The following is an 18,829-nucleotide window of genomic DNA, read 5'->3' as shown; positions in this document are numbered from 1 at the left end:
TCAACTTGTTATCTATTTTGTCCCTACCATTTGCTCGCGATTGTAATATATTTTATATATTATAAGCCTAAGTCTAAAATTGTGTAAAATGTGTACAAACAGATCCACAGGTGACCTCTTGGGTAAAGTTTGGTAGAGCAAACAAATAATAAAAAAGGAAAAACGTATGCTTATTGTATGGTCCTGTCTTTCTTATTTTCCTATATAGCACGGAAACTTCAATGTATTTCAATGTGTTATTTAACTTTAGAATATATAATTTACTGTGTAAATTTTATAACGTGCTACAAACGTCTTTTATTTGATATGATATTGCTGATTTTTTTATTTGAAAATTGATAAAAATAACAGTGGTAACAAAGACAGCTGGGAGCGAACAATGCATTATGTATAGGTTATTATAAAGGTTCCTAGAAAATACAATTTGAAACAAAGTATCAAGTTTATTGCGATATCAGATTAAAATTACCGCTAAAGATTTATTGCACTTTATCACCCATCGAAATACGATAGAAAATTTAGTGTGATAAACATTACGCTAATAATTATTTTGCTAATATGGAATTAATTTAACCGGCTATATTGCTATAATGTTAAACATTTACATAATATAATAATTTACTAATTAAACCAAAAAATACTTCGAGTCCAATTACGATTCTAAAGTATGGGAACAAAGAAAAATTTCTTAATAAGATCTTCATCCAGGCAATTTATATAATTGTTCATCTTAAGAACCGTAATAATAATTAAAGTTCAGGTGGAAGCTTTATTGCATCTTAAATTAAAATCAGCTGAGATAATCCGTCAAGCAAAATTACTGAAAAACAACACGGCTAACGCAGGTATAATTAAAAAATCCAGTTTTGAATGTATTTATTTTCTTTAAATTAACTTTGATGCAGGTTTAAAAAACATCATATTCAGGAATACAGCAATACGTATTTTGCCACTAATAGGTTTACAGATAATATACTTAAATCATTATACATTATGAAATACATATATGCAATGTGATGTCCGTTCCTGAAGTATTAGTTTATAGTTTATTTATATTCCTTTTGATGACAAGGCAATACACAAGCATTTTTTAAACGAGAACATAGAACATTAATATATATTGACTTATAATTGAATTAAGATATTGTAAACGGTAACTGTATTAAAGTATTATTATGTTATTTCCATTCCTTGAATCACATCTCCGCGTAAGTGACATGTTACACGTTTAGTTTTACACATACCTTCCTGCGTCGATTGAATGTGTGGAGCCGGTAATACTTTTAGCTAGATCACTTGCTAGAAAACTAATTAAAGCAGCCACATCAATGGGTTCAGTTAATCTTCCCAAAGGTGTTTCTTTTACCATTCTTTCAAATAATGCATTACACTGATCGTCATTATAACCCATTCGTTTGACTATGTTAGTTGCTACTAAACCTGGATTGACACAGTTTGCACGCACACCGTCTGGTCCTAATTCTACAGCGAGATTTCTAGTAAAATGATCCAATGCGGCCTTTGACATTGTATATACTGTCATATTTGGGATAGGCTGCGATGAAGATATACTTGATACTGTAACGATATTTCCTTTTGTCTTAATCAGATGTGGTACTGCTAATGATGTGAGATAGAAGGTACCTCGTACATTTGTGTTCATTACAATATCATATGTTTCCAGAGTTGCAGATTTGATTCCACCTGTTTTTGAAATTCCAGAATTATTAACTAACACGTCAAGTTGCTTGAAGTGGTCTACTGTTTCTTTTATAATTCTCTCCACATCGGCTTCCTTCGTAATATCTGCAACAATAGCCAAAGGTTTTAAACCTTTTTCCTTTTCACACATTGCGACTGTTTCTAACAGGTTTTTTTCATTTCGTCCAACAAGTGCTAGTTTAGCGGACAGTTTTGCTAAATATACAGCAGTAGCGGCACCGATGCCCGAACTAGCTCCAGTGATTAGTACTACTTTGTCGGTAAAATCCATTTTATTAAGATTAAAATTATTAACGTGTATACTATTAAAACTTTCCTCAAGAAATGTGTTTAAATTGCGGATGTTAGATGTTATTTATAAAGTGAGAATTATTTATAATATTTCTTGTGTATTTTTTTTGGACTATACCATTATTATGAAAGCAAAGGTCGTATGATGAAAAAAATATTTTTAATTAATATTTCCAAAGCATATCTCAGTTACTTCCTGACTTAAAATTGTTTTTGTATCTATTTGATGTTAACAGACCCTTATAGCTTAAATCGAATACGGACCGGTCAAATTCTCAATTTATAAAAAGTCTATAATAATATATAAAGTCTATAATATAGATTATTGATCGTATACCTCATATTGAGCAGTAATTCAGTTTAAATTATTGTAGTACATAGTAATTAATTAAAGTAATTTAAATGTTATTTGTTTTTTTTTAATTAACGCAGGCCCTCACTTAATTCATATCAGTTTATTAACGTCATAACTGTATATGGCTATTGGAAAGGTAATTATAGTGAAAGTGTTCATATGATGATTGCTTTATTTCCGTTGAAAGTGTTGGAGTAAAGACTGGTTTACAAGCTACAAAATGATAAAAACATCAAAATTCCTTAAAACGATTTTCATATTGCAATACCTATGTGGATTTTACACCGATTTTTTTAAAAGAAGAAAGTGGAACATTCTTTTTCGGATTTTATTGTCAATTTCGATTGTTAATATTTTATATGGAACTCTAAGCATGCAACGGCAAAATAATGTTGTTTTGTTTTCAATAATTGCCTTGTTTAATCTTTTTGATTATACTCTAGCTGTAATATTGTCCTTTGTTGGTGGTAATGTACTACATTATTGTCATAGAAAACTGCTTAAGTTAGACGGTCAAATGAGATGGCGTAAAATCAATCTATCAATGTCGTTAACTATTTCTATGTTTTTGATACTTTTTTTTGAGAAATCCTATATTGCATGGGGTTATTATGGAAGTATTAAAGAGCGTTTCGCATTGGATTATAATTGGAAAGATCTAGTAGGTTTTATTTTATGGTGTTTGGTTAAATTCGGACTTCTTTTTAATGATTTCATTCGGAGTTTAACTTTTGAATGGATCTGGATCTACATGAGAACGTTGAGGAAGACATTCCAAGATACAACATTTAAGAGAAAAAAACTTGTATCAAATTTGCAAACGGATGATATTGAAAGAGTTATTTTTGGCTACATTGGTACTTTGGAAAGTCTTAATTCTATGGGATTAACATTTAAGATTTTGGTAAATATGTTTTATTTGTTTTATGTTATATATTAAATTCATTGATGCATATCCGAGTTACTGATTTTCGCTGGCGCTGCTTTGTACTTCATGCACTATAATATTATTCAATTCTTTATTTCTATTTGCAAATAGTATAATCCTCGTTAGAACCGGCTCTTTGAAACTGTATATGTAAGTCTATGAATATGATTATGTAATATTATCTAAAGAGATTTTTCGATGAGTTAACTCTTTGTATAATCAATTAATCATGTTATGTCACTATATGTCACTAGTCTGGCCAGAAATACTGTTAAGTACTTAAAAACTTTTAAACGATTACATTATATTCTTTTAATAACTTATTTCGATTTTGGACCTTTTCACATATTTTGTCGTATTCATAATCAAAATGCAATATAGAGGTGTTAAAGGAAATACAATTGCAGTAATCGTCTTGCACAAAGTAGGTATGGAGCCGTCGATCATATTCCAAAAGCTTGGGCATCAGCCGTATACCACAGATACAACAAATCTTTGTCCGTCGCTGACCAAAAAAGATTGGAGTAGCTGAACTACAAACTAGAACTAGAACTACAAAGGCTGTTAATACTGTTAAAGCTAGAATTCGTCGAAACCCCATTAGGAAGCAAAAAATTATACCGTGGATTTTCCACCAGAATTCTGTACCTTGCTTGGCTTGGACTTTGTAAGAGTTGAAGACTGGCCCCCTATCGAGCCTAGAACTCAATAATTTAGAGTTGAAATTATAGACAGTTTAAGAGGACATAGCCTGTTTGAAACACAGTGACATTAAGTCTCTTAAACAATCTTTGGAGGAAGCAGTGGCAAATTTCTTTGGGAAGCAGTGCGTAAATCTAAATAAATTCGAGGCCTAACTGATTAAAGGCCTGTATAAAAGCCAAAGGAAAATTTCGAATATATTTTTGAATTTTTTGCTGTTTGAATAGATTTGATGGTATAAATTTTAATAATAACAATACTTCATATAAAACTGCATTTTCATTGGTAACAGAATATGGCTGAACTAGATACATACTGTACATCGTTATCGTTTGATTTCGATACATTAACGTTTATATATATAGCAATTTTTGACAATTGAAAAATTCTTATTATGGTATTTCCTTTTCAGATATTTTGGAACGTTTCCTTCGCATTTATCTTTACACTGATAGCCACTGTTGCAATAATCTACACACCTGTAAGAGAGGTATTAAAGTAAAGAAATAAATTCCGCATGGTTTAAATGGCGCTCAAATTGACACCTAGAGTTATTTTAGTAATATACATATAAATAGTAAAGATACATCAATACTAGACGTGTTTTTGCTGATATATTTCTCAGTTGAATCATTGAGTTCATCAGCCATCGCATTTTCATGGCGGAACCAACACTGGGGTGTATATTCTTATTGATATTTATAAAATGGGAGTTATAAAAATGTTTCTGTAGACACTTATTGTCTACACTAGCAATTATATATGCAATTATTATTAATTAGGATCAGAAATTTAAACTGTCTCTTAGTTACATGTATGTATTATAATATCTCAAGTTGAGTGTTCAAAAACGGTCAGAAATCGTTAGACAGTCATATTAGATGCATAGCTAAACATTTATTTAGGTACTTATAACAATTTTATAAACAGTGTAAGACTGTGTTGACTCGTAGAATAATTTTGTTGTAGCTAAGTTTATTCATGACGGCTGAAGCTCTGTACCACATAATCATTTTCCTCTACCCTTGTGTTTTGATAGAGCTTACAAGAAGTGAAGTGGACAAAATGAAGCTGTTATTAACAGAAATATACACACTAAGCTCAGGTAATTAATATTACTATCTGTTTTGTTAGACCTACATTACATTCTACATTATACATACATTACATGCAAATAATTGTAATAACTATTATGATAGTTAAATAACTTTTGGGTTACTTCTGAAGGCAGTACCCGGGCTATTAGAAGGCCCACTAGTGGGGCACACTTCCAACACAAAAGGCCGTATCGTTCTTGTAACTTCAATTCGCCTTTACATGATTATTGTACTTATTACACCTCTTTAATAGCTAGATACTAACATTTTGCTATGCTACTCCAAAGTGACGTTCTAATATACTTATATATAGTAAATTATAATCTGCAAGTGTGAATACAAATATATATTTTATTGGATAGTTGCTTCTTCGTATGTACTATGAAGATAATCATTGCGAATGTCCTGAAAATCGACGTTTGTATCGAATGGTGAACACTGTAAAGATATTTCTTTATAAAGGAAACTGATTAATGAAATAGTTGTGCGAGTCCAAGGCCAAGATTACTAAGAAATAAAAAATGTTAACACGTCTTATTCTTTATATGTCTAATAAATTTATAACGGCTTAGTAATATATTTTTTTTTCACTATGCAGATGACAAGATACTGACCAAAGCCGAAGATGCCTTACTGCTACTTGAAGTGCGTCCATTTCAATTAGTCGTGTTTCGCCTCATCTCTATGAATATTCACCTGCCGTTACATTTCTTAGCTGTCATGACATCTTATGTTATAGTTACTGTACAATTTACTCATGCGTTTGGATAATTATTATACTTATTACACTATGTGCCCAATTTCTATTTTATATATATTTTAAAGTGACAAAATTAGTGTATACCTTTTTATTTTTTTATCAGTAATAACATCTTTGTTTTAATCCATATCTTACTGAATTAAAACTTTGGAAATAATTTACACGATGTCTTTGACATACGTGGCATAGGGCCATGTGTTCAGTTTAATTCATGGATGCCGACAATTTTTACTTACACAGGTGTGGAATGATTTTGTGTCACGTTTGTCTAATAATATAAGAGAATATCACTACAGACAGCGCTGGTGGTGATAGCGTTGGTACTGGTCAGATGCACTAACAGCACTGTGTGGTTTATTATTGTAATGTTTATCTGTATTAAACTGTTAAAAATAATGTAACATTTTATTTCATCCAACTAATATATAGCTATCAATGTTCTTACTTATCGCAGATAACATAGAATCAGAAGCGAACCTGGAACATAAAGGCAGGTTATCTTAGTTCATAAGGAATTGTAGGAGTCGGAGAATTTAGAATCTTATATTCAGAGTATGTATGCCCAAATAAGTAATCAAAAATATTTAATTGTCAAACCGAAAACTTTCAGATTTGACATACGAGAGTCGTACTTATAAAAAATAATATTCGGCAAAAATAATATTACATGATAATGTAGCAAGTATACAAAACCAGTAATATAATAATTAATAATTTATCATTATTTTAGGTAATTCAAAACAAATAACATAATACATAAAAATATATCTAATAACTAAACTAAAAAATATTATTAAGAGGAGTCCCTTTAGGCAAGGTTCCGAAGATACTGGCAGCGTTCCCCCTTTGAATAGCTAGACTAATTCTTTGTGCGAGGTAGCTGCCAGCTCTTCGTTCTCCTCTGATGTCGACTAAGCTTTTTGATAATTCCCTAAAAAGCTTTAATGCGCTAGGACCCCACGGACCAAGGGTCTCGACACCGAATGGGACAAATCATATTCAGAGCCTAGACCCCTGTATAATATGATTGAGATTTGATATCATGTCATTCATTCTGTGTGAAGATTCTGAGAAAAGTATAATGTGATCGCCAAATCGTGTGTTGTGAGAAGAAAATTAGGTTTAGAAAAAATACCTTATTTTTAAAGTGTAATTGTCATAAAACTTAATTAAAGGAATATATTGATACTTGAAATGTTTTTATTGATTACAAAAATAATATTAAAAGAGCACGTAATTGAATGGAAACAAATATGGCACAGTAACATAATTGGTAAGTGTTTTATAACAAATCAATAGCCATATCTAGAATGCTTGTTCAGTTGAGTGTTTTGACGGTGGAGGTTGTATTAACTGAATTTGAAATGCCTCAAACCTTATCTTCACTTATGTGGATTATTCTAATTTCACAAAATTTCTGTGGATATTATACCACCATGCATAAACGACACATTTTTAATATACCTGCTCGTGTTCTTTGCATTATTTTGATATATATAACAGTTTATATATACATAACTCAGTTATACAAAGAAGAAAGTACGTATCAAACCTATGGTAAAATATATCAATTATTATATTTTCTTATTGGTGCATTAATGGCCTTTATTGATGGGAATGTATTTTCTCGTTTTCACTCAAATGTACAGTCGATTATGTCCGAATATTCGTTGAAATTTGGCTACCGCTCTGTTATGCGTACGATAACAGTTTTTACTGTTATATTTTTAATGGAAATTTATATTATTTGGAGTGATTTAGCTGAACTAGTTGTTACTGATTTACTTTTGCCATTTCTGTTTATTTCGAAAAGAGTTGGTTTTTTCACCACTACTATCAGTCGATGTATAATTTTTGAATGGAACTACTTCTCCGTGAAGACATTGAGAATATCATTTGACCAACTAGTTAATAAATCAAATGCAACAATACTGGAACCTAATCAAAAAGTACTATTGGATGTAGTGACAACATACACAAAATTATTAAAAAATATTAATTCTGTGGGAGTTCCGCTCAAGATAACGGTAATATTTTTACATTTTTATTGTTTAAGCTAGTTTTTTTTCTAGACTGTACTTAGAGGATTGCTTGTCCCACCGTTAACGAATGTTAGTCAATGTTGGGTGTGGTAGAGAAATATTGAAAGTAAAATAACAACCGTTGAAATAAAAGGGCTAAGAAGTAGGCTGTAACATTGCGTACAAAGAAAGAAAATTGTTTTGTTAAATATAAAACACGGATCAGTCATGTTGATAATTTAATGAACTACTCTGAGAATGGTCTTGAGTCAGTGCCTGCCTTATTGTATGACTGTATAAGTACATGTTAAATAGAACCAAGTCAACAATTATATATATTAAGCATTATAATTACAGGTACTAAGGGATTTTGTTTTGACATTTTTTTACGTGATATACGCTTCTATGGGAATAGTATATACACCAGAAAATACTGTAAGTATTTGATTTAATCACTTTATATATCAACTTGTATAGGTATGTACCGAAAACACCTGCAGTGAATGGTGCAATAAGCAGGCGAGAAGTTTTAGAGTTTATACAAGCAAGCAACTCTTATAATTATAGATTAAAAGCTTTGTTTTTTGAAGCTTTTGGTGCGATGGAGAAAAATGATGAGAGTGAATTTTTACGATGCGCGGGCACACCAAAACCTAAATTCGCCATCGTAAAGTTAGGTCTAGGTGGCATGGAAATCGATAACTATGTTCAAGTTATTAGTATATTCTAGTATTTTTATATTTAGAATACGTGTTTCGTAACAGTACAATTAAACAGTGTGATTAAATAAATATTATTTTGGTGTTTTTAAATCAATTTCATATACGACGGTGATAGTATATACTAATCATTTATTTATTTAAATAAAATCTTTTTGATTAATCTTAATAATTTATCGTTAATCACTACTGCATTTTAGTTATTTCTTTTCCATACGCCAAAGAAGTATAACTTCTAACGCGTGTACATAAGTACACACACTCTTTTTTTTACCTTTCTATTTGCCTAACTAAAAAATCTTCTTTAGTCGCACTCTTAATTTCTAAAGATTTTGCTAGTGGCGCCGCACAACTACCTCTACCGTCCCTTATCTTCGGTAAATGTTTACATTATCGTTTACAATAAACCTTAATTATTTTCAGGTTCAAAATCTCATTGTTGTAAAGGTATCTGTTAACATACTAACTTTATTTTTACCTTGTGTTTTTATGGAACTCGCAAAAATTGAAGTAGATAAAATAAGACTTATATATATTGAAATATCTGCCCATAGTTCAGGTAAGATTTACTTACTATTTCGTCACGTGTATGACATAATAAGTTATGCTTACCAAAGATAATACTTGCCAAAATAAAAAAGATCAAGAAAATTCTATTACTATAGAGATTTTTTTCTCTATAGAAATAGTTGAAGTCTTAGGTATTAGTAATTAGGCAGAAATTGGTGCTTCGGAGTTTGTCGAATGAATGGTGAAATTTAAAGGTATATGAAATATCTTTGGTCTGCAAAAGTAAAATCAAATAAGCAATATATTCACATCACATCTAGAAGATTCAATATTTCAATTAATGTATAATTCTTAACCTTGCAACCCTAAATTCATTTCAGATGAAGAAATTCGCAGAAAGGCCGATGACGCATTAACGTTGCTTCAGACAGTTCCATTCGAGTTCACGGTGTGGCGATTAATATCTGTGAAAAGTTCACTGCCATTTCAATTCTTTGCTCTATTAACCACCTACGTCATCGTGACAATGCAATTTATGCATGTGTTTGGATAATATTTAATTCTAAAATATTGTTTATACTAAGAATTAATTTTTAAAAATCTAAGTATTATCATAAGTATTGTCTTCAAAAGATTTTATGTGTTACAGTGTGTATTTCATTAAAAACGCGAATTAATAATGAGTTTATTATTATTTTAATGTATTATGCTTTGAGAGCTTCTCTGCTAAATCAAGTTCAACATTTTCAATAATTCTAAGACTCCAAGAGTCCAAATAAAATAATAATAAAAAGACAGTATAAAACAGACTGTAAAAGACAATATATAATAATAAAAGACAATACTATTTTATTTTAACTACATATAAAAATTTAGAACATTAATTTCATATAAATGATAATGTGTATCAAATTACTTGATGTGATTGAAAATGCATCGATCAATCGGAATATTGGTTAACGTTGATAGATGGAGATAGTGCCTTAAACTATTGATTAAATTCTTAAAAGATTATTGCAGTGGGAAACATTCATGGTGAAAGTTGTGTTAAAGAAAATGTCTCACCCAACTCTCCTGTCCCCTCTTATATGGGTTGTTCTTATTGGAGGGTATTTCTGTGGATATTATATAAATTTTTTTCAACGACGTCTACTTAATATTTTTGCTCGTTTGTTTTTCATTATCGTGATTTTTTGCATAGGTATTGCTACTTATATATCGTACCATAAGCAAGAGAGTTTATATCATAGTCACATTATAATGTATCACGGATGCAACTTTTTCATAGACGTAACATTATCTTTTATTGATGGGAATTTATTTTTTCGTCTTCATATGAATTTACTTTCAACTATGTCAAATTTTTCAACAAATACCTCGAATCATCGAATCATTTTACATTCGATAACTGTCTTCGTTTTTATGTTTTTTATCAAGTGCTTTATAATTTGGGGATATTGTGAGGACTTTTACGAATATTTTCAATTGTTTGGCTTTTTAACGAAACGATTAAGCCTTTTCTTAAATGGCTTGATTAGATCTATTATTTTTGAATGGATCTTATTTTCTACTAAAACTTTGAGGATATCATTTGAGAAATTGGTTTTTAACAAAACAATATCAAATCTTGAAACGGACGATATACTAGGAGTCGTTGTCACGTACGCTAAATTATTAGAAAACATCAATTCTGTCGGATTGACATTAAAGATAATGGTAATAATCTCATTTCTTTCAATTCGGAAATTCTACTGTTGGAAAGGAGAAACAAAAGAACAGGCTAATACATTGATTCTTTGAATCTTGATTTTACAGATACTTAAAGATTGCATTTTTACATTTTACTTCGTCATATTCAGTTCAGTTGGATTAGTATTTGCACCGGATAATTCTGTAAGTATGAATTTTATAGAAGTCTTTAGTTTTGACGTCATAAATTAATCATTATTGAGAAAATGAATATTTCATAGTTACCATCTATGAGCAGAAACTGCTAAAATCAGTTTGCTTACATTGCGGTGATCGTGTGAAGTAACGACGGTGAACGAAACGGATATTTTAATCCGACATGTCGAAAAAAATATTGGCACAGCCGTACCATCTTTTTCTCAAACAGCTCAGAGTTTTTTGATCTCACTATAACTTCGTTGTGGGTAAAATTAGAAGCTTGAATTCTACTGAATAACCAAAGGGTTTAGTACGAGTAAAACACGGTACATTTCTATTTTTACTCAATTTGAACAAGTAGTTTAATAATTATATCTACTCAAAGTTCCTTAATTTTGTTACTCACTAACTGACCGATCATCGAAACTCTAAAACACTTCTAGAGGACATAGAAACTTCAAGCTTACAATGCAATTAGTGTTTATATATTCGACTTAGGGTCCTTCAAGAAAAGAGCGTACAAATTCTTAAAAGGCCGGCAACGCACTCGCAAGCCCTCTGGCATTTAGAGTGTCCATGGGCGGTGGTATCACTTAACATCAGGTGAACGGTAGAACTACGTTCAAGTTCCGAGACTTGTTTTTACTTGTCTGTCTTGTCATTTACTCTCTGAGCGATGTCATGATTTTAAGAAATTCAAAACGTCACTTCCCTTATTGAATTTGCATGAAAACTTTACTTAATACATTTTTTTTAAAGATTGACCCAAATATGGTTGCTGAGATAATATTTCAATTGGTGAAATTCGTTTTACCTTGTGTCTTAATGGAGCTGACAAGAAGTGAAGTGGAGAAGATGCGAATTATTTTGGTAGAAATAACTGCATTAAGTTCAGGTAAGCTGGGAAGGGCTAAAATAATAATAAGTTGAAAAGAAATAAGGAGCCTCCGTAACAGAATTCTTTAATCTGAAGAATTGTATATGTTTATTTTAATAATACATAAAAATGGATAGTAGATATCTGTACAGTGTAAAAGGGATTTCTTGAAAAAAAAAAATGTATTTGGACGAAAGTTAATGTATTTGTTTATTTTTAATTTTAGATAACAAAATCTGAGCTAAAGCAGATGCCGCATTGAAGTTCCTGGAGATAGTTCCCTTCGAGTTTACGCTGTGGCGCTTCGTATCAGTCAATATTCGTTTGCCACTTCAATTTTTGGGACTTCTGACTACTTACGTCATTGTATCAATACAATTTATGCATGTGTTTGGATAATTTTCGATAGCTTTTTAATGACATTACGCTTTAACTTTTCATATGTTAAATTTTAGAATTATTTAAGTAATTGAAAAACTTATGAACCTTAAATTTTTTTATTGCTAATGGAAATTTAATAACTTGTAGATTTTAGACGGAAATATATAATATGACAAACTATTTATTTTTCGAACTATTTATAAATTAAAAAAAGTTGTACTCAATTTGTATTCACAATTTATAGTGTTACGTTTTAATACATTCAATAAAATAATTGTATATAGATTTGAACACTGCACTTGGGAAATAATTATACAGTTTATTATCCAAATATACCCTTAGTTTTAAGCGTGATTATTTTTTTGTGAATTTTAAGGACAAGATTCATAATTGCCTATAAGTTTGATTTATAAAGCAGTTTGACGCTGATTGAACGCACAGTTTATTTTAAATATCCAAGCGTCGCTAAACTGTTTGACATCTTAAGTGGAGCCTCGACACGGCGAATAGAATCTTTATTTCTTATGTAAAAATATTCCGCTCATAGACATCCAAGATGATTGTACTACAATCGTGCATCATGACAGTACGACCAACTTGGAATTCTATGTATTAAGTAAAAAAAACCTTTAAAATATTAAGCTAAGTATTTTTGGACCTTCGCCGACGGTATCATATAACAATTAAAGTTAGTTTACAGTTCGCTTAAATCAACGTATTTTCATTTTGTTCTTCCCTTTAGCCAACTTTGTTGACACATACTAAAATACAAACATTTATTCGGCAACGCACTCGCGAGCCCTCTGGCATTGAGAGTGTCCATGGGCGGCGGTATCACTTAACATCAGGTGAGCCTTCTGCCCGTTTGCCACCTGTTCTATAAAAAAAAAATATTCCTGTTGCAATTGTTAGTCATCAACCAGAATTTTCCTATTGAGCGTGTTCTGATCATCTTGTTGCCTATGAACAAAGTTATAAAACAAATTATTGGAAAGGTTTCATAGATTGAAGTAGAAACTTCGTTCAAGTAAAATTCTTTCAATCTTAATTAAGTCATAATCCTAAATGTAAAACAGCAAATGTCATGTGTTCTTTGTACATTTTGCTTCATGCTTCATATGTGCATATGTGTGTACGATATGACCTATACAAAATAGAAAATAAAATGATGTTATCACAATACGAGGCCCCACTTTAGAGTTCAATTCTGTTGAAAGGGCGAGATAGCATAGATATGGAATTTTCATGAATAACTGAACATGTCAGAGGGCACAACTTTATCTTAAATCTACGGTTCGCTCTATGGCACTTGTGGAAGATCTCAATTGAATCCATGTGAGTTATAAAGTCAGCAATAATATTCTATGTCGTGTTCCAATATCTTTACATATAAGTATGTTTTATCAAACAGTCGAAGTACCACAGTCACATGGGCGTTTATATACACGTTTAAGTCTTCGGACCTTTTATTGATCATCAGCAAAAAAAGTATGTTTACGGTTTATTTATTTATTTATTTACACTTCGTTGCTAAAGAAATACAAATAACACAAAATATATAAATTACAAGGGATGCAACGGGCGGCCTTATCGCTAACAAGCGATCTCATCCAGGCAACCCTAGTAAGAATAGAGTTTAGAGGTTTCTTGCATAGAGAGTTTTCGGACAGTAATCAAATTATTTAATGATTAAAAGATTTAAAACCAGGATTAGAAAAGCGAGGATATTCAAAAATGCTTTTTATTACGCAGGGCTGGGGGTCAATGGATTATTGTTTTAATATTAGCAATGAACACTTTCACATACGATTAATAATTATAAGGAAGGCACTGTGTTGTGGGGAAAATATTATCTGTCTATTGACTTCCTTAAAATCAGACTACAAGTGAAAGCACAAAAGGTACTTGCCTATATGGGAAAAAGATCAATGAACCAGACGCAAAAATCTAACTACCCCATGCCCTGTGCCCCAAAAGGGTAAAGAGGTTTCTTGCATATCATAAATATGAATACGGTGTAAATCAATTTTTAATCAAGAATCGATTATAAAAAGCAATTTTCACGAGTACGATTCCAATTCAACATCGCTTAAATCACAAAGAAGTCATGTAAATGGTGTTACAGTTGTTTACTCGATCATAATGGCCTCTGACAAACCAAAGTAATAAAATAGATTAAAGCATAATAGATTATGTATCAAAATATCTATATGCTTTGCCAGAAGACACACAGAATCCGCTATCGTAGATAAGGAAAAACAATAATTATAATGTATTTTGTAATCTGATATACGGCTATAAAGAAAGAAAAAAAATTGAACACATAAATGATAATGTGTATCAATTTACTTGATGTGATTGAAAATGCATAGATCAATCGGAATATTGGTTAACGTTTCATGATAGATGGAGATAGTGCCTTAAACTATTGATTAAATTCTAAAAAGATTATTGCAGTGGGAAACATTCATGGTGAAAGTTGTGTTAAAGAAAATGTCTCACCCAACTCTCCTGTCCCCTCTTATATGGGTTGTTCTTATTGGAGGGTATTTCTGTGGATATTATATAAATTTTTTTCAACGACGTCTTTTGAATATTTTTGCACGATTTTTCTTCATTATGTTAATTATTTGCTCATGTTTTGGTACTTATATGTTTTACCGGAGAGAAGATAGTTCATATTATAAACACATTATAAGTTATCACGGATACCATTTTCTCATAGACGCATCATTATCTTTTATTGATGGGAATATATTTTTTCGTTTTCAAACGAATTTACTTTCAACTATGACAAGTTTTTCATTAAAAAACAGATATCGAATCATTTTACGTTCAATAACTGTGTTCATTTTCATATTTTTTATGAATAGCTATATAATTTGGGCATTCCTTGGATTTGAGGTTCATAGCTCGTACAAATATTTTATATTATATGGTTTTTTATCGAAACGATTAGGCGTTTTCTTTAATGGAATGATTCGATCTATTATTTTTGAATGGGCCCTATTTTCTACTAAAACTTTGAGAATATCATTTGAGAAATTGGTTTTTAAATCTAACAAAACAATATCAAATCATGAAACGGACGATATACTTCGAGTCGTTGTCACGTACGCTAAATTATTAGAGAACATTAATTCTGTGGGATTAACATTAAAGATAATGGTAATAATATTTTTTGTTTCAATTTGGAAAATTTACAGTTGGATATGGGAAACAAAAGATCAGGCAGGCAATAATATATTGTATCTTATCTTTACAGATGCTTAAAGATTGCATTTTTATATTTAACTACGCCATATTAGTTTCAGTTGGATTAGTATTTGCACCTGATTATTCTGTAAGTATGTATTTTATGTTTACGTAGATACCCTCATTTTCCCAAAACTAGAAGCCTTAACTCAGCAAAAAGGTAAGGTGTAAGCACGCTACATTTGTGGTTTAATTTAACATGTAGTTCAATAATTATAACAAGTTAAAGTTTCTTAATTTTGTCGCTGAATACAATGCAATAAATGATTATGAATAAATCAAGGAGAAAAGTCAAATTAGAATGATGACTGACTTCTAACGAGTCTGTAGAAGAACGGATTGTGAGACTTGCTTTTTTCACAAGTTTTGTTTGTAAGCTAATAGCTTACCCTTACTTTTTACTCTCAGTGCCATATCATTGAAGATATTTTCAATAAATATCAAACGTTTGTTTTCTTCTTAAATAAGAAGAGATTACAAATACTTAATAGATTTTATTTATAATATTTTAAGGTTAACCCATATATGGTTACTGAGACAATAATTATAATACTGATATTTGTATTGCCTTGTGTCTTAATGGAGCTGACAAAGAGTGAAGTGGAGAAGATGCGAATTATTTTGGTAGAAATAACTGCATTTAGTTCAGGTATTCTATAAAAGGTTAAAATAATAATAAGAGTAAAATAAATAGAATGCCTTCATAACGTAATTCTTTAATCAGAAAGATTGCCTATGTTTATTTTAATAATACAGAAAAGGCGAATCTATCTAAATATATATATTTCTTGTGTGCGTGTGTATGTGACTGAACTCCTCCTAAACGACTGGACCGATTTAGACGAAATTTTTTGTGTGTGTTCAAGGGGATCTGGGAATGGTTTAGATTCACAATTTTGTCCGCTGGACAATGTTTTTTTAATTAATTTTCAATTTATTAGTTGTTGTTGATTTTGGAATGTTTTACATTGGATCCGACAGACGGCGCTACCATCGCAGTGTCAAATTTTTAATAATATTCGAATTTTAATTTTAGTCTGTCCCGAAATTTTAAAAAAGTTTTGTTATCATTGTGTTATATCGTGTGTGACCATGTGCTGGATCGTTAGATATTGTCATAACATTTGAATAATAATTTTCATCAAAATGGCTTATTAAAAATTGAAATTTTGAAATTAAAGACGTGTAGACAGGACAACGTCTGTCGGATCCGCTAGTATGTATATATATTCGTTGTAATAGGGATTTTTTGAGGAACAAAACTGTATTTTTATGAAGGTATATTTGTTTAATTTTATTAATTTTAGATAACAAACTCAGAGCTAAAGCAGAAGCCGCAATAAAGTTCCTGGAGATAGTTCCCTTCGAGTTTACGCTGTGGCGCTTCGTATCAGTCAATATTCGTCTGCCACTTCAATTCTTGGCCTTTGTGACCACTTACGTCATTGTCTCTATACAATTTACGCATGTGTTTGGATAATTTATTCAATTAAGGGCCTATTTCACAATGTATGCATAAAGTAGCAAATAGCTATGCAACACATAAATTATTCGGAAGATAAAAGTTCCGAAGAAATTTTAAGCTACCTGACAGTCGTGAAACGCAACAATAGTATTTATCCTACCAAAAAGTAACAAATAGCTTATTTGGAACTTATACGGACATTGTGAAACAGACTCTTAAACTTATTAATAACAAACCTAACGCTTTTCATATGTTAAATATTAGTGATTGAAAAACTAATGATTACAGCCTTGCAATTTTTATAGTTAATGGAAATTTAATTAATTGTAAGATTTTAGTTTTTAGATGGAAATGTAATTATAGACTGTTTCTTTTTCGAACTACATATTTATAAAAAAGTACAAAGTTGTACTAGATTTGTATTCAATAATAGGTATCCACACTTTGCAGTTTTTTTTAATTCATCCAATTAAATAATTCTGTTTTGTATAACACTGCACTTGGAGTATCTAAAGAAATCATTCTACAGATTATTATCAAAATTTACGTTTAGTCAAAGAGTGATTATTTTTTTTTTATAATTTTAAGGACATGTTATGTGAATATTGTTAACGATTATTCATCACAAATCGTTTGTGCTATTTTGTCTATAATTTTTGTGATGTTAAGCGTCGCTAAAGTAAATGTTTGACATTTTAATGGGATCGTCGACATGGCAATTAGAATCTACAATACTTATGTAAAAATATTTTATTTACATCCATGTTGGTTGGACTACACTCGTGCATTACGACAGTACCACCAACTTGGAATCCTATATATTTAAGCTACTTAAGCCTAAAAACATAAAAAAATGAAGTTATTTAGATCTTCGTCGACAGCATCCAACTTCTCCTTAACTGATGTTTAGTATATAAGCTCTTATTATTAACAATTAAAGTTACAGTTCGCAATATTTTTATTTTATTCTTCTCTTTGACCACCGCTGCTGACACATACTACAAATATTATTCCTGTTGCAATCGTTAGTCATCAACCAGTATTTTCATATTTAGCGTGTGTTATATTGTAGTCTATAAACTAAGTTATAAGACAAATTATTGGAAAGGTTTCATAGATTAAAGTAGAAACTTTGTTCAAGTAAAATTATTTCATTCAGTAGGTCCGTGCTAGTAAATATTAGACAATACCCTTTATTTTTATAATTTTTTTTTATTTTTGTATGTTTAGGGGTTTAGGATCATAGGTTACATAAAGCACTATTCGGGATGACGTAAGAGAAATAAAATTGGCAAAAAGTAAATATTTGTAACAACAGGAATGAAAAAACTGTCACATGGTGTACATTTTCTGGAATAAAAGGAAAATTTCCATAACTTCAAAAATACATGACTTAATTTTTTTTTTAATTTTTCTGATAACTGGTGTGGCATTACCTATGAGAAAATTTCGACTTGACGTCGACTTTTGGGACACCCTGTATGTGTGTACACATTGATACGACCCGTACGAAATAAAATGAAAAAATGGGGAAAATGTTCTCTATTGACTACTTTAAAATCAGACAAGTGAAGACACAAAAACCTGACAACATACACAAGCCTATTTGGGAAAAAGATAAATGAACCAGACGCAGAAATCTAACTGCCCCATGCCCTGTGCCCCAAGGGGTATAGATTTTTCTTGCATATCATAAATATGAACACGGTGTAAATCGATTTTTAATCGAGAATCGATTATAAAAAGCAATTTTCACGAGTACGATTCCAATTCAACATCGCTTAAATCACAAAGGAGTCATGTAAATGGTGTTACAGTTGTTTACTCGATCATAATGGCCTCTGACAAACCAATAGACA

The 18,829-nt window shown here is 30.7% G+C and overlaps 3 protein-coding genes across 3 annotated transcripts; 2 read left to right on the top strand and 1 right to left on the bottom strand.

Moving 5' to 3' along the window:
* Positions 1–909: 909 nt before the first annotated feature.
* LOC110992479 (uncharacterized oxidoreductase TM_0325-like) lies at positions 910–2,000 on the bottom strand. Its single transcript, XM_022258320.2, has one exon. It carries the CDS (start codon positions 1,991–1,993, stop codon positions 1,235–1,237), a length of 759 nt encoding a protein of 252 aa, XP_022114012.2. The 5' UTR covers positions 1,994–2,000; the 3' UTR covers positions 910–1,234.
* A 588-nt stretch (positions 2,001–2,588) lies between these two features.
* LOC110992480 lies at positions 2,589–6,197 on the top strand. Its single transcript, XM_022258321.2, has 4 exons — positions 2,589–3,272; positions 4,411–4,488; positions 4,968–5,103; positions 5,694–6,197. The coding sequence occupies exons 1-4, from the start codon at positions 2,589–2,591 to the stop codon at positions 5,864–5,866; spliced, it is 1,071 nt and encodes a 356-aa protein (XP_022114013.2). The 3' UTR covers positions 5,867–6,197.
* A 1,022-nt stretch (positions 6,198–7,219) lies between these two features.
* On the top strand, positions 7,220–9,658 carry LOC123689299. The gene is made up of 4 exons (XM_045628720.1): positions 7,220–7,882; positions 8,234–8,311; positions 9,019–9,154; positions 9,486–9,658. Exons 1-4 carry the CDS (start codon positions 7,220–7,222, stop codon positions 9,656–9,658), a joined length of 1,050 nt encoding a protein of 349 aa, XP_045484676.1.
* Positions 9,659–18,829: the final 9,171 nt, after the last annotated feature.

The sequence above is a fragment of the Pieris rapae genome, chromosome 6 (assembly GCF_905147795.1).
Source record: "Pieris rapae chromosome 6, ilPieRapa1.1, whole genome shotgun sequence".
Lineage (NCBI taxonomy): Eukaryota > Metazoa > Arthropoda > Insecta > Lepidoptera > Pieridae > Pieris > Pieris rapae.
Note: the sequence above shows the minus strand (reverse complement) of the source record. Positions and strands in the feature narration are given on the sequence as shown.

Coding starts and splice junctions, on each gene's coding strand:
- LOC110992479 (XM_022258320.2), bottom strand. CDS start 1,993: ATGGATTTTACCGACAAAGTAGTACTAATCACTGGAGCTAGTTCGGGC.
- LOC110992480 (XM_022258321.2), top strand. CDS start 2,589: ATGATAAAAACATCAAAATTCCTTAAAACGATTTTCATATTGCAATAC. Junction 3,273..4,410: donor GATTAACATTTAAGATTTTG/GTAAATATGTTT, acceptor TTTCCTTTTCAG/ATATTTTGGAACGTTTCCTT. Junction 4,489..4,967: donor TCTACACACCTGTAAGAGAG/GTATTAAAGTAA, acceptor ATTTTGTTGTAG/CTAAGTTTATTCATGACGGC.
- LOC123689299 (XM_045628720.1), top strand. CDS start 7,220: ATGCCTCAAACCTTATCTTCACTTATGTGGATTATTCTAATTTCACAA. Junction 8,312..9,018: donor TATATACACCAGAAAATACT/GTAAGTATTTGA, acceptor AATTATTTTCAG/GTTCAAAATCTCATTGTTGT. Junction 9,155..9,485: donor AATATCTGCCCATAGTTCAG/GTAAGATTTACT, acceptor AATTCATTTCAG/ATGAAGAAATTCGCAGAAAG.